The 16,414-nt window shown below is 31.9% G+C and overlaps 2 protein-coding genes across 2 annotated transcripts; one reads left to right on the plus strand and one right to left on the minus strand.

Annotated features, from left to right (window-relative positions):
- Window positions 1–3,432: 3,432 nt before the first annotated feature.
- On the minus strand, window positions 3,433–3,872 carry LOC112733309 (protein MAIN-LIKE 1-like). The gene is made up of 2 exons (XM_025782230.1): window positions 3,789–3,872; window positions 3,433–3,699 (listed from the first exon to the last, which is right to left on the minus strand). The coding sequence occupies exons 1-2, from the start codon at window positions 3,870–3,872 to the stop codon at window positions 3,433–3,435; spliced, it is 351 nt and encodes a 116-aa protein (XP_025638015.1).
- Window positions 3,873–12,118: 8,246 nt separating this feature from the next.
- LOC114924971 (uncharacterized) lies at window positions 12,119–13,727 on the plus strand. The gene is made up of 2 exons (XM_029291215.1): window positions 12,119–12,539; window positions 13,708–13,727. The coding sequence occupies exons 1-2, from the start codon at window positions 12,119–12,121 to the stop codon at window positions 13,725–13,727; spliced, it is 441 nt and encodes a 146-aa protein (XP_029147048.1).
- The last annotated feature ends 2,687 nt before the right edge of the window (window positions 13,728–16,414 follow it).

A 16,414-nucleotide genomic window follows, 5' to 3' on the forward strand; every position in this document is an offset into this window, starting at 1 on the left:
GCATGTGATTGAATAAAAACTACACATGGGGTCACAATTTGGACTCACCCAAAAAGACTCCCAAGCACCATATTTTTGAAGTTTTTATGGAGAAAATACAAGGAAAAATACTAAGTAGTTTTTAGGTTTAGTTTTTAGTAGGTTTTTAGTGGGATTCTAGAGAAGTTGGAGCCAACTTCTCTCTCGAATCCTAGGGTTTTACTTTCTCTCTACTTCTAGGTTTTAATTTTGCTTATATGTAATTTTGCTATTATTTTTTTGTTCTCATACACTATTTTACTTGGAATATTTTGTTAGTTTTTTCATCTTGTTATTTTAGTTTATGAACTTTTGTTGAATTTTTATTTTACCTTTAATGAATTTAATGTTTTATGTTTTCTTGTTGTTTATTTAAGATGTTATTATTGTTACTTTTTTAAATTGGATAATTGTAGATTTTATTATTATTATAATTTATATTGTTTTATATTTATGCATTCCAAGTGTTTGATAAAATGCTTCACTTAATTATAGAGTAGATTTTCATTCTTGGCTTGGGTTGGGAATTTGGGTAAACTTGAGTACTAATGTCTAAGTTGATTGATAATTTAGAGCTGTTAATTAATCTTATTTTCACTAACGCTAATCTTTTACTAATTCAATTAGTAAGTTGGTTAGGACTTGTGGATTAGGATTAATTAAGCCAGATTGATTTTTTTTAATTTGTAGAGATTGACGAATTGGGTTTTGCTCTTTGTAATTATTATGTTGTAGTTAGTGACAAAGATAGTAATCCTTAATCCTCAACCTTGCCAAGATCTTTTAGAACTTGAATTCACTTTTAATTTTTAGTTAATTGTTTTAATTGCTCTAAGTTTAGTTTCTTTTGATATTTAGTTATTGCTTGGTTCTTTAAATTCTTATTATTTCAATTCTCGTTAATTGTGAACAAATCCCCCAATTTTTCTCATAACCATCCAGAATCTCGCATTAATTTTAGCATAGTTTTTTTTGCTGTTTATCATGAGTCATTAATCCTGTTTTGTTAGAATTAGGAGCTCTGTTAATTTTTATGAAATGGTAATCTGATTGTTTATTTTATTTTGATTAATGCATTGATACTTTTTCAAGAATTGAATTTCGTTCTTCATCTTAATGGTTAGAAGTATTGGAAAATATTACTAGCAAAGGTTTGGTTGATCTAGAAGATTTGATTAGAAGTTGCTTGCTTAATCCTTTAATTCTCGTGGAAATGATATCCACTACTCACCGTGATATTACTTGAAGCAATTTGATGCACTAGTCAAGATTACTACTATCAAGATTTGGACTATCATTATGAAATATTTATTTTCTAAATCAAACGTTTAAAAGTTTTAGTTAACAGGAATGCAACTAGTATTCAGCAAGATAAACAAAAATACATTCCAACACCTAATAAAAATTAATTTGGCAAGTAACCTATTTCATGTTGCTAATATAACATCTATTCTAGTCATATATAACAATATGAAATCTATAAAAGTACTCTAACTATAACTATATGCTTCTTTATTAAGAGGAAAAAATAATAGCACTTACCTGGAAGTTGATCGCTCTCGCAATATGCCACGTCGCATTCAACCGATTGATATCATTTTCTCGTGCATCTGTGCCCACCATAATGTCCAAGTGCCTCAATAATTTCAAGAAAAAAGTCCGAAAGGGAGAAAAGAAGTGTAAAAAAACTTGAAAGTGACATCTCAAGGCGTTGGCAACCAATTCCTCATATAGGCGCCACTTCTTTCTTATCTTATTTACACTCTAAACGAATAGACATTGAGTTTATCTCGTTTACCTTGTAAACGAGATAAGAGCCTTTTATATAATATGTTTGCACACGTGATATAGGTAACTGCAGACATGGCTTATCTCGTTTATAATATAAACAAGATATACTTAACGTCAATTTAGTTACAGTGTAAATGAGATAATAAGAGAGACATAAATTCATGAAAACTCTATAAATTAACTATTTTTATAAATAAAAGAATTAAATTATTTATTTGAAAAAAAAATCCGACTAGTGTGCTCCTAAAATTTAATGTAACCACTTAGGCTTTGCGAGTCCCCAAATTGATTTTTTTCTTAAATAAAATAAAAAAAATATTTAATTCCCCAAACAAGATTTTTGAGCTTTATTTTCTAGAAGACATTTTTTTTTGTAATTAAGACAAGTTCATCGCACCCCCAGCAAACTCAATATAAATTAGGGAATTCGCCACACCCCCGGCGAACTCTATAATTTATATAGAGTTCGCCGCACCTCTCGACGAACTCTAGATTAGATGTCCAAAATAAAAGCATGCAGTGGAGTAGAGAACCATAATTTCATTATCGACTTTCATTATCATTGTTGACATTTTTTCTCTACAATGTCAAGGAATCCATTGTTATCTATTTATTACGATGGTGAAATAGTGTATGATGAAGAAGGTTCTATCGTTTTTAGGTCGGAACAACCAATAATTACCTATATATGACACCAGAAGTCAACAGGTTAACAGCGTTAAAGAATTTGATATTGCATTCTGTCAGACAGCAAGAGGCAAAAAGGGTGAAGAAAGTTTACTAAAGATATCCGACAGAAGTAGATGGCATTTTGAATTATAAAAGGTATATTTTTGTTGCTAGTATATGTATTAAACCATGGTGAGAAATATTTTTGTTGTTAGTATTTAGGTATTGTTTACGTGACAACGAGGTCGTACAGCTTATAAGGTTGTGGCACAACCGGTCGACAAATGTTAATCTGTTGGAATTATTCGTGTTTCTCGTTGAGTTGGGTGGCTGAGGATTGTCTGCAGATACTGTCGATGATAGTCTATTGAGTGGAGCTGTTAGAAGAGCTATCATAAGGACGATGGTGGATCTAAATATGCCACCTGAAGGTAGTCAAGAGGGGTTTAACGCTGAAGTTTGTAATGTTGACTTAATAGATGATGGTGTTGAAAGTCATGAGGGTTCGGCTATCAGGGATCTGATGATAGATCAGTATGAAGTCAACCTGTTCACAAAACCTAAATTAGTGACGACATTCAAATTTCAAATGCAATATGTATTTAATTAAAATAAATTTATAATACTTAAATATTTATCACTTACATTCAGCATCCCAATCCCGTTCAGGGTACGCCTGTAATGCCTAAGCCTGTTCTCGCCTCTGGCATTGTCTACCGGTATTGAACCCACGTACAATGCCAAACACAATTCCACATTATCGCTCAAATTCATTAACTAATTAATAAATTAACTAAGGTTTTACAAGTATTCATAATACCTCTCGACTAGCGAAAACTGACGAGTATCAAAGCCATCGGGCCGTAGCAGCGGAATATGGTGATAAGTGCAGGACAGCAGCAAGATGACGCTCCCACCCATATTGCGCTGACCATGCTCCGTGGCACGGCACATCTAGCGGTATAGCCATGCCAGTACAGCCGAGCCCCATGATAACTGGCCACACGTGTCAAGGTCCTCCAGTAGGGGGAGCCATTTGATGTGCACCCGAGAGTCAGATGCATCTGGGAATAGGATATCCCCTATCAGCTGCATGATGTACCCTCTCGTATACCTCATCAGGCGCTCCTCTGTGGCGTCTTGCTCCAGCTCACGCAAACCGTATTGTGGAACCAAGTGAGCTTCACAGTCCACTTGGTCTGTGATTGTCTGTCCTCTAGGCTAGGAACAACACCCAGAATCTGCTCACATAACTCCTCAATGGTCCGTCCCTGATGGTGCTGCTCCTACCCACCTATGCATCCACTTACAGGATCACTGTCGATTCTGAGTCCCAGCTGATAGGCCACATCCTGCAGGGTGATAGTTATCTCCCCGCATGGTGGATGAAACATGTGGGACTCAAGCCTCCCCTCTCTATCAACGCCGAGGCAAGTGGCTAGTCGTGCTCGAAGTCAACCAAATAGGCCACATACTTAAACCCAGCTCGTCTGAGATATCGCCTAATCTTCTCTGGCGGCCGTGTCATCAAATTTTTCCTGGTGCGCAGGATCCGAGATGCCTACCAAACGGAAATAAAAAATAAAAAAAAGGACGGTGAACACATAAAATAACAAGTTCACTGTTTATTAATTACAATAAAATAAACAACAGTGAAAAAATTTTACCACTCGATCAAGCCGGCCAGCAATGTGCTCAGCCTCATCCAATCTGTACATCGTATTCTCGTAGCCCAATAACTGCTACTCTATCTAAACACACTCTAGTAAAATGAAATCACATACACTGAACTCAGTTCCTTTTACGCTAACTAAATTATTATATTTAAATCTATAATTGCTTATAAACTTACTAATTTAAATTTAACCCAACTACATGACGCCGTCAACTAACACTCTAGACAGCCCTAATTAATAACTAATTGAACCCTGAATTTTACTAATCATGTTTCTTTCTAATCTAATTTAACCTTATTAATTATTCCACTAATTACCTCCTAATTCACAACTTAAAATACTTATTCTGACTAAACTAACTAATAATTTACTTTGTTATACTAATTAACATGTTATAGACTAGGGGTGTTCGCAGTGCGGTTTGATTCGATTATTTGAGAAAAAGTCATCCGATCCAATTTTATATTTATTCTTCGGTTCGGTTTTTTATCAACACCAACCAAACCAAACCAAACCAATTAAAACCAGTTTGGTTCGGTTCGATTTTTTTGGTTTTTCAAATAATTCAAAAAAATATTCTGTTCTAAACTTCCATCCATCCATACCCTAAAATCAAACATCAGAGCAGAACTCAAATAAAGAACAAATAATAAAAAACCAAAATAACAAATGATCAGTAATCACAACCAAAGAAGAAGTAATCAGATCCAAAATCCTAATCAAACTCATAATAGAACGTACAATCAAAATAAAGAAGTAATCAGATCCAAAACCCTAAAAAAAACTCACAACCAAGAAAAAATAACCAGTAATCAAAGCTAAAAATCAAAATAACAAATCATTTCGTATACAAGATCAGAATCCAAAAAGAAAACAACAACAAATAGTCAGATCCAACAAATTTAGAACTACGAATCAGAGATGCGAAGCGCAACTATGAAGACCATGACTCTGCGAAATGCAGAGAAGAAAACGACGGCGTGGAGGAGGACGCTAGGAGGAAGACGATGGGAGGAGATGCCGGCTTCTGTGCATGGAGGAAGGGCGGCGCCGAGGAGAGGGAATCGCGATGAGGAAGGGAAGGAGAGAAAGGGCCGCGCCGAGAATAGGGAAGCACGACGAGGAAGGCCACCGCGAGGGTGCTGTCCGGCACATCAGAGGCTTAGAGGACGACGGCGTGTGAGGGTGGGATGTGGAATTTTGTACGGTGTGGAAAAAGAGAGTGGAGAGTGGGGGAGAGGAGAGAGCTAGGGTTGAGTGGCGGCTGTATCTTCCTGGAAGGGGGGTGGGGTTTGGTTTCTATATAGGGTTTTTCAGTATAACCGGTTCGGTTCGGTTTGGTTAGTACTTTTCAAATTAAAACCGAAAACCGAACCAAACCACAAAAAACTGCAAAATATAATTTTTCGATTTTTTTCGGTTTTCGGTTTGTTCGGTTATCGGTTTTTTCGGCTCGTTTGGTCGGTTTTGTTCGGATTGGATCGGTTTTGAACACCCCTATTATAGACAATAAACAGTAACTGTACTTGAAAACAATAACATAAAAAATCTAACTAACATATAAACAGTAAATCTGTAACTCTAACTAACATGCAACCTCCAACTAGTAACTTTATCTAACATGTAAACAGTAACTCTAACTAAGCTAAAAAAAGTAATTCTAACTAACATATTATTTACTAACCTGAAATTGAGAATGTCATCCACAACGAACTTCATGGGCGTTGAAAAGACAAAAAGGAAGTACAGAGTAAATTTGGAGGAGAGATTGGAAAAGAAAGTGAAAAATAAAAATGGTCCCATCAGATTTAAATAGTACGCCGAACTCACCCTAGAGTTCGCCGGGAGTGCGGCGAACTCTATATAAATTATAGAGTTCGCTGGGGGTGCGGTGAACTTGTCTTAATTACCAAAAAAATTGCATTTGGAAAAATAAAGTTCAATTATCTTGTTTCAGGAATTATTTTTATATTTTATATTAGAAAAAAATCCCATGGTTTTTTTTCGTAAATAAAATATAAAAATTATTTAATTCCCCAAACAAAATTTTTGTACTTTATTTTCCAAAATACGATTTTTTTTGTAATTAAGGCAAGTTGCCCCCCCGGGCGAATTCTAGGTTAGATGTCCAAAATAAAAGCATGCAGTGGAGTAGAGAACCACAATTTTATTGTCGACTTTTATTATCATTGTTGACATTTTTTCTCTACAATGTCAAGGAATCCATTATTATTTATTCATTATGATGGTGAAATAGTGTATGATGAAGAAGGTTCTATTGTTTTTAGATCGGGACAACCAATAATTACCTATATGTCACCGGAAGTCAACAGTTTAACAGCGTTGAAGAATTTGATATTGCATTCTGTCGGACAGCAAGAGGCAAAAAGGGTGAAGAAAATTTACTATAGATATCCGACAGAAGTAGATGGTAGTTTGTTTTATAAAAGGTATATTATAGTTTTCTTGTCTTTATTGCTAGTATATGTATTAGACCATGGTGAGAAATGTTTCTGTTGTTTTGAATTAGATATCGTTTACGTGACAACGAAGACGTACGGCTTATAAGGTCGTGGCACAACCGATGGACAAATATTCATTTGTTGGAATTATTCATGTTCCTCGTTGAGTTGGGTGGCCGAGGATCGGCTGCAGATAGTGTCGATGATAGTTTGTTGAGTGGAACTGTTAGACGAACTATCAAAAGAACGATGGTGGATCTATATATGCCACTTGAAGGTAGTCAAGAGGGTTCTAATGTTGAAGTTCGTAATGTTGACTTAAATGATGACAGTGTTAAAAGTCATGAGGGTTCTGCTATCAGGGATCCGATGATGGATCAATATGAAGTCAACCTGTTCACAAAATGCAAATTAGTGATGGCATTCAAATTTCAAATACAATATGTATTTAATTAAAATAAATCTGTAATACTTAAATATTTATCACTTACATTCAACATCCCAATTCCGTTTAGGGTACGCTTGTAATGCCTAAGCCTGCTCTCACCTCTGACATTGTTCGGTTGGTACTGAACCCACCTACAATGCCAAACACAATTCCACATTATCGCTCAAATTCATTAACTAATTAATAAATTAACTAAGAGTTTTTACAAGTATTCATAATACATCTCAACCAGCAAAAATCGACGAGTATCAAAGCCATCGGGCCGTAGCAGCGGAATATGGTGAGAGGCACAGGACAGCATCAAGCTAACGCACCCATGCAAATTGCACTGATCATGCTCTGTGGCATGGCATATCTGGCGGTACAGCCATGCGAGCACAGCCGAGCCCCACGATAACCGGCCACACGTGCCAAAGTCCTCCAGTAGAGGGAGCCATTTAATGTGCACCCGATAGTCAGATGCATCTGGAAATAGGATACGCCCTATCAACTGCATGATGTACCCTCTCATGTACCTCATCAGACACTCCTCTGTGGCATCTTACTCTAGCTCACCACAAACTGTGTTGTGGAACCAAGTGAGCTTCACAGTCCATTTGGTCTGTGACTTTCTGTCCTCTAGGCCGTGAACAACACCCAGAATCTGCTCACAAAACTCAATGGTCCGTCCTTGATGGTGCTGTCCTGACCCACCTATGCATCCACTCACAGGATCACCGTCGATTCTGAGTCCCAGCTGATAGGCCACGTCCTGCAGGGTGATAGTCATCTCCCCGCATGGTAGATGAAACGTGTGGGACTCAGGCATCCACCTCTCTATCAATGCCGAGACAAGTGGCCAGTCGTGCTCGAACTCAACCATATAGGTTGCATGCATACTCAAATTCGGCTCATTTGAGATAAGCCTAATCTGCTCCGGCGGCCGTGTCATCGAATTCCGCCTGGTGCGCAGGATCCGAGGCGCCTACCAAACGAAAATAAAAAATTAAAAAAACAGGGATGGTGAACACATGAAATAACAAGTTCACTGTTTATTAATTACAATAAAATAAACAACAGTGAAAAAATTGTACCACTCAATCAAGCCGGCCAGCAATGTGCTCAGCCTCTTCCAATTTGTACATCGTATCCTCGTAGCCCAATAACTGATGCTCTATCTAAATACACTCTAGTAAAATGAAATCACATACACAGAACTCAATTCCTTTTATGTTAACTAAATTATTAAAAAATATATTTAATAATTGCTTATAAACTTACTAATTTAAATTTAACCCAACTACATGACGCCGTCAACTAACACCCTAAACAACCCTATTAATAACTAACTGAACCCTAAATTTTAATAATCATGTTTCTTTTAATCTAACTTAACATAATTGATTATTTCACTAATTACCTCCAAATTCACAACTTAAACTAATTATTCTGACTGAACTAACTAACAATTTACTTTTTTATACTAATTAACATGTTATAGACAATAAACAGCAATTCTACTTGAAAACAATAATATAAAAAATCTAACTAACATGTAAATAGTTAATAGTAAGTCTAACTAACGTGTAAACAGTAAATCTATAATTTTAACTAACATGCAACCTCTAACTAGTAACTTTATCTAACATGTAAATAGTAACTCTAACTAAGATAAAAAAAAAGAGTAATTTTAACTAATATATTATTTACTGACCTGAAATTGAGAATGTCGTCCGCAACAAACTTCATGGGCGTCGAAAAGATAGAAAGGAGGAATAGAGTAAATTTGGAGGAGAGATTGGAAAAAAAAGACGACAAATAAATATGGTCCCACCAGGTTTAAATAGTGACCGAACTCACCTTAAAATTCGCTGGGAATATGGCGAACTCTATATAAATTACAAAAAAAATGTATTTAAAAAAATAAAATTCAAATATCTTGTTTCAAGAATTCTTTATTTTTTTATTTTATATTAGAAAAAAAATTTGTCCATAAGAACAACTCCAACGATTCAATAAAATGGAGCCTCATTTACTGTTTTGTCAGAAAAAGTAACACTTGACCATTGGAGTCAAAAGGAAGAGAGTTCCTTCACTTCGAAGCTCTGTTCAGAGGGACTTGGCTTCTTTTAACTATAACCAATGATATATAAATATGTGTTAATTAAATTAAAAAAAAATTCAATAATATTTTGTTAATTAAATTAAAAATACTTTATATACATATATAAAATGACCGTTACATAATATGTATTAACTATATACATATTTTACTTTACGTATATAATTAATTAATAATTTATATTAATTATCTAAATCATAATTGATATAAATGATTAAACTAATATTAAATATTATTTATATTAAATTATAATTAATTAAATTTGTTTACATAAAAAAATAATTTTAATTTTTTATATATTATAAAATAATTTTTTCGTGAGTGGTTTATTTTTTATGTGTGAAATTTGAAATACTAACCACATTACAAGACTAGCCGTTGCTATGTTACCGTTATTATTAATAAATTAATATTTTGTTACTCCATATACTACTTACATATACTTCTATTCTCACACTTTCTTATACTCTTCTTCATCTTCTTTCAAAGTTTACGAAATCAAAGTTCTACTGCTATTATTTTTTGTTCGGACAAATGGATCCAAACCAACTCAACTCTTTTGAATTACTCACAAAACTTTTCTCAAACTCCAAATACCCAACAATCTCAAACCTCAAACTCTCAAATTCTAAATCAAAACTTCACACTACTGAATACATTTCAAAATCCGAATCCACAAAATCTTCCTAATTTCAATTTTCAAGCTCCTTATAATAATCAATTTCCTATGTTTCAACCACAAAATCAAAATTCACAAACGCCACATTTTCCATTTTCATCCATATTTAATCCTACTATCGAAAATATTGCTCCAACATCCTTGCCGTTTTTAACTCAATTCAGTGTATCGAGACATAGCTCATCTGGTGCTGGTGGCTCTTCTAACCTATCCTCTCAAACTCTGATACAATGTAGTCCAAATTCATAATATTTAAATTTTGCCAAACCTCGTGGATTAGATGCTATCGACCTCAATGAAGATGACATTGAAAATCGTAGGCAAGATAGTATTCAACACTGGCAATGGAAAGAGGATGAGATGTTGATCAGTGTATGGTTGAATGTTTCAACCGACCCTATAGTTGGTACCGACCAAAAGGGTGAAACATTTTGGAGTCTAATTCACAGTTATTGTGTGAAATTCAGATCCAACATAAAAAGGGGGGCAGTTACATGTAAGAAACGATGGTATAAGATTAACAAGGTAGTTGCACAATTTGATGGTTGCTACGATCAAGCTATTCGAAATATAAGGAGTGGTTCAAATGCTGATGATATAAAGGAGTTGACCTATAAACTTTATTCCACACATTATGGTCAGAAATTTACTTTTGAGAGGCATTGGAATATGCTTCGTTTGGAGCAAAAATAGAGAAGCCAACTACCTACACAAAGTGGAGGCTCAAAAAGAACCAAAGTTAGTGCAACTGGAGCATACTCATCATAATCAAATCCAGAAACACCGTTGTGTGACGAAACCGGTGTGGACTCTCCCATTCGCCCACAAGGATCAAAGAAGAGCAAGAGAAAGGGTAAGAAAAAAGCACAAATGTCTGAAGATCTTAGCGAGAAGAAATCATCGGTTGCTAAGAAACTATCTCTCATGGAAGATAATAAAAATGTTAGAGAAAAGGAACTAATGGATATGGGGAAAAAAAAGAGAAGAGGAGAGGGAACATAGAGAAAAGATGATGGCAATCAAAGAAAAGGAGTTATATTAAAGAACAAGAATTATAAACTCAGAGTTATATTAAAGAAATGGAGATAAATGCAAAAGAAAGGGAAATGGAAAGGATGACTAAGGAAAGGGAAAGAGAAATGGATATGCAAATACTTAATGCTGACACGTCTATAATGAGTGAAAAACGACGAGCTCTTCATGAGATTGCATGTGAGAAAATAATAATCAATAAGTGGTTTACTTAATGGTTCCTTGTATTCGTAGAGTTAAGTAGTATGTTTTTATTTTTGTTGCGTATTATTGGTATGTGATGTAGTCTGTTTTATTCATTTCTGATGTAACATTTTAAATTAGTCAATATTATTGTGCCGTTATTGTTTATGAAAGTGATCGTTGCAAGACTAGCCGTTTTAAACTTAGACAAGAAAAAACTAGCCGTTAACTAGCCGTTTTAAACTAAGACAAGAAAAAAACTAGCCGTTAACTAGCCGTTGCAAAACTAGCCGTTGAGAAGTAGCTACTTGTTGCAGACACACTTATAAATATCAACTATCATTGATTCAGCAACTCCATTTCAACACTTGTTTCTCACCTCAAAAGAATACTAAAAATTACATCTCAAGATATGGCTAGAAATTTTGATGATATGTTTAATGAGGCTTTGTATGGTAAAAGAAGACGGCAAGATAACACACTCATGGATAATTGGATCGATGAGTGTTTATTCGATGATTTAGAAGAAGATGATATCGATACAAGCTCTACCCCAACTCCTCGTAGATGGATCAATAGAGATCGAGAAGCAGGACATGATCGCCTTTTCCAAGATTACTTTGCAGATGAGCCGGTGTATAATGCTGACATTTTCCGACGGAAATTTCGAATGAGAAGACATATGTTCCTCCGGATAGTAGAGGCTCTCTCAAAAGTCTATCCGTATTTCAAACAGATGGTTGATGCAACTGGAAGAAGAGGCTTGTCACCACTCCAAAAATGCACCGTTGCGATACGGATGTTAGCATACGGCGTAGCAGCTGATGCTGTTGATGATTATGTGCATATAGTGAGAGCACTAAAATTGAATGCTTGAAAAAATTTGTTGAAGGTGTCATTTCGGTGTTCGAGGATGAATACTTATGAAAACCAAATCCAAATGATATACGACGCCTGCTACAAATGGCGGAGGGTCGTGGATTTTTTGGCATGTTTGGTAGTATTGACTGCATGCATTGGCAATGAAAAAATTGTCCAAAGGCGTGGAAAAGTGTGTACATGAGTGGTTATCGTAGGGTTGCAACCATAGTACTTGAGGTTGTAGCATCTTTAGACCTTTGGATATGGCATGCTTTCTTTAGAGTTTCTGGTTCAAATAACGATATCAACGTGTTAGATCGTTCTCCAGTGTTCAATGATATTTTGAATGACTGTGCTCCGGAGGTAAATTATATGATTAATGGTAATAATTATACTATGGGATATTATTTAGCAGATGATATTTATCCTGAATGGGCCATATTTGTCAAATCAATTTCAAAGCCACAAGGGGAGAAATGCAAGTTATTTGCACAATACCAAGAAGGGCAAAGAAAAGATGTGGAGCGATCATTCGGAGTGTTGCAAGCACGCTTTGCAATTACACGTGGTCCAGTTCGCTTTTGGAAAAAGAAGAAACTTGCAAATATAATGAGAGCTTGTATTATATTGCATAATATGATTGTTGAGGATGAAAGAGACACTTATGCAGGAAATTTTGCTCAAGGCTTAGAGTATGATGATATCGAAAACGGCTTATCACAACCTCAGCTGGGAGAGGAAGATTGTGCACCATACCATCAATTTCTCCAAAGAAGTGCCCAACTTTGAAATAAGCTGTAGCATAGATAGTTGAAAGAGGACTTGATTGAACATTATTGCAATTTCACAATGTTTGTCGTCCAACTATAGAGCTTAACTATGTTTTTTTTTGTATTAAATAATTTTACAAATTAGTGTAATCTCGAATTATATATTGTGTATTATTGTTATATATGAATTTTTTTAATATTAATATATTTTAATAGTAAATTATTTTTGAATTTATAAATTTAAATAATATTACTGAAAAAATAGTAATTACATTAATTTTAATTATTTTAATTATTTTAATTAATTAATTAAGTGGGACTATATCAGAGATTAAAGTTAGTTCTTTTTAATGGAGAAGAGAGATACTTTAAATTCTTATTTACTGTTTATAATACAAAAATTGATGTGAAGTTACTTTTTATGACAAATAAATATAAATAGAGATTGGGATGAGTTCCTATTAGTTTTGGAAATTGGGAAGAACACATATAACTTCCAAACACTGCTTTTGAAAATTCGAAAGAGCAAATTTAGTCACGTTTCTTTTCCATCCGTCGTATGCAGTATCGACAGGGAAGAAACCAAAAATGACAAGTAAATAATGTAGTGTCATGTAAATATATTGGGACCGCCAAATGACAACTAGTGCAGCCACCCATGCTCTGCACGGGGATAAAAACATGAAGCATAAAGACACTCGCAGTTTGCGTGCAAGTTAGGCAAAAATCGCTAGAAGCTACAATAGTTTCTAAAAGAGATGCCAAATTACATGAGATGCCAAACTACATAATTTGTTACTGGCTACAGCAATTTATGAGAAAACAATGGGTAATGTAATTCTTGACAGTCTGTAGCAGATTATATATCCATGAAGATTATCTCTATCTCTATAACAATCATGCATGGAATGAAATGAATAGTAGAATGAAATTGGATAATGAAATGAATAATGGAATAAAAATGAATAAAATTTTAAAATTTTTACCATTATTTCATTAAACTTATCCATTTTTTAGACGACTATGTACGATCGTAGTTATAAACTTTTTTTTATATTCACAGAACATAAGATTTAAATTCTTTCTTTAAAAATTCCCAAAAGATAATAAAAATAATGTCTAATATTTTTAAAAATTAATTTTAAATATATATATATATATATATATATATATTTATTGTTGCTTCTAGAATAAAAATAAAATTTTAAATTTTACCACAATAATTTTTTTTAAGAATAAATCATATATTTGGATAAATTAAATTTTAAATTTTTTTAAAATAATATATTTACAAAGACAATTTTTAAAAATGAATTAAAATATTTTAAAATAAATAGTTGAATATTGTATTCTTATTATTGTTTAGTATAAAAGAGTACTATATTTTTTATTTTTTAAGTAAATAAAGGTGATTGTGATTGACTTATTGTACTTAAAAAATAGTTAATAAAAAATATATTTTTAAGTAAATAAGTGGTTGTTATTAACGTATTGTGCTTAAAAGAGTACTATATTTTTTATTGACCATTTTTTAAGCACAATAGGTCAAATAGCAATCACCTTTGTTTACTTGAAAAATAATTTTTTTATTGATAATTTTTTAAGCACAATAAATCAATAACAATTACCTTTATTTATTTTAAAAATAAAAAGTACAATACTCTTTTATTCTAAATAATAATAAGAGTACAATATTCAAATTGATTGTTAGAATGAATTCAGGAATTAGTAACATAACACATTAATAATTGGTTTGTATATTGGTGTAAAAATATTGGTATTAATGAGCTTATCTTAAAATTAAGACACTTAATATTCTTTGAATTTTTTTATTTTTTAAAATAACTAATTTTTACTTAAATTTTATGAAAAATTATTGTGGTAAAATTTAAAAATTTTATTTTTATTCTAGAAGCAATAATAAATATGTATAAAAAATCTATTTAAAATTATTTTTTAAAAATATTACAAACTATTTTTATTACCTTTTGAGAGTGTTTAAAGAAAGAATTTAACTTTTATATTATGTGAATATAAATGAAGTTTATAACTATAATCGTATATAATCGTCTAAAAAAATGGACAAATTTAATTGAATGATGGTAAAAGTCTTAAATTTTTATTCATTTTCATTGCATTATTCATTTTATTATTTAATCTCATCTTATTATTCATTTTATCCTATGCATAATTGTTACAAAAATAAAGATAATCTTCATGTATATATAATTCGTTATAGGATGCAGGAATTACATTACTCATTGTTTCCTCATAAACGGCTGTAATCAGTAGTGCTATTTATGCACAATTTGCTTTTTCACGTAAACTGTGAGTTTCTTTAGCGGATTACCTTAAATCTGAAAATCGCTGCATCCTTTAACGATTTTATATAGAATTCAAAAGAACGTTGCATACGAGTATGATATTTTATAAAACTGTAATCTAGTAAATATGAGTTTCAATTATTTTATTTAGATAATTTACCCTAAAAATAATATTTAATCAGCTTAAATACATATATAAATTAGAATTTAACAAAAAAAAAATATAAATATATAACAGATTAATTTATTTATAAAATCCATAATTTAATATATTATTATAGAATAGTTACTGTCATGAGTGTGCTAATTTGTGAATGAAGTTGAAGAAATAAAATACAAATTTTACATACTCACACCGACGTTACCATATATTTTTTAGTCAGAATTCAACATATAAGTTTAATCACTCATGTGAATAATAATGTTTTAAATGCACATGATACAATTTTTTATAGATATAAATGATATGAATATATTAAATTAACAGGTGTGATTCATTTTAATGTTGCTAACTAAAAATTTTGAAAACATTAAATCACTTCTAGATATATTTATATATATATTGAAAAAATCCATAGGATGCACAAAAATGAAATGAAATTTATGATAAATAAATATATTGTCGTAACAAAAATAAAAAAATAATTTATTATAAAGTTTGAGTCACGAATAACTTATTAAATTGATATGTATGGCTAAAACTAAATAGCTAATACCATTATTAGCTTTGTTTGGGAATATAAAAATCAATAATACTTTATTAATTAAGAGAATGATTTATTAATTGTACAGAAAGATTAGCAATTTAATAAAAAAATAATTACATCGATAAAACACATAATATAAGTTCTATTTATGATTAATGACTAATAACAAAATTTGATTAATAACGTGAACTGTAGAACACATAAGTATTTGAAATATTAAGTATTCTCTTAATATTTTAAAAAGTGAAAATTTAAATATATATTATTTTTTAAATATTAAAAAGATTTAATACTTTGTTATTTAAAAATTAAGATAATAATTAGGATAATGAATTAAGATTTTCAATTTTTTTTAAAATGTATAACGTATCAATTATGATATAAAGATAAATACGTTAATAAAAAGAAATACATTCATAAATCACATAAATAAAATAATAAAATATGAAAAAATAAAAAAATCATTAACTATACACATAAATTTTTTGCATTGTAGGGCTTATAGTAAAATTAATTAGTGACTTAAAATTAAAAAATAAAATACAATAATAAGTATATATATAAAACACTTAAAATAATAGAATTGTTCACAAACTTTGACTAATAATTTACCATATTTTTTGTTGTTACCTAAAATATTTTATTTTGTCATTGTATATAGCATCCAAAATCTTGTATAACGTGAAAGTAAAT

Source organism: Arachis hypogaea, chromosome 13 (genome assembly GCF_003086295.3).
Source record: "Arachis hypogaea cultivar Tifrunner chromosome 13, arahy.Tifrunner.gnm2.J5K5, whole genome shotgun sequence".
NCBI lineage: Eukaryota > Viridiplantae > Streptophyta > Magnoliopsida > Fabales > Fabaceae > Arachis > Arachis hypogaea.

Excerpts from the sequence above, each read along its gene's own strand:
- LOC112733309 (XM_025782230.1), bottom strand. The coding sequence starts at position 3,872 with ATGTTTCATCCACCATGCGGGGAGATAACTATCACCCTGCAGGATGTG. Across the intron at positions 3,700-3,788 it reads TCAGAATCGACAGTGATCCT|CCTAGAGGACAGACAATCAC; the intron begins GTAAGTGGATGC and ends TGTTGTTCCTAG.
- LOC114924971 (XM_029291215.1), top strand. The coding sequence starts at position 12,119 with ATGAGTGGTTATCGTAGGGTTGCAACCATAGTACTTGAGGTTGTAGCA. Across the intron at positions 12,540-13,707 it reads TGCAAATATAATGAGAGCTT|ACGACTATGTACGATCGTAG; the intron begins GTATTATATTGC and ends TCCATTTTTTAG.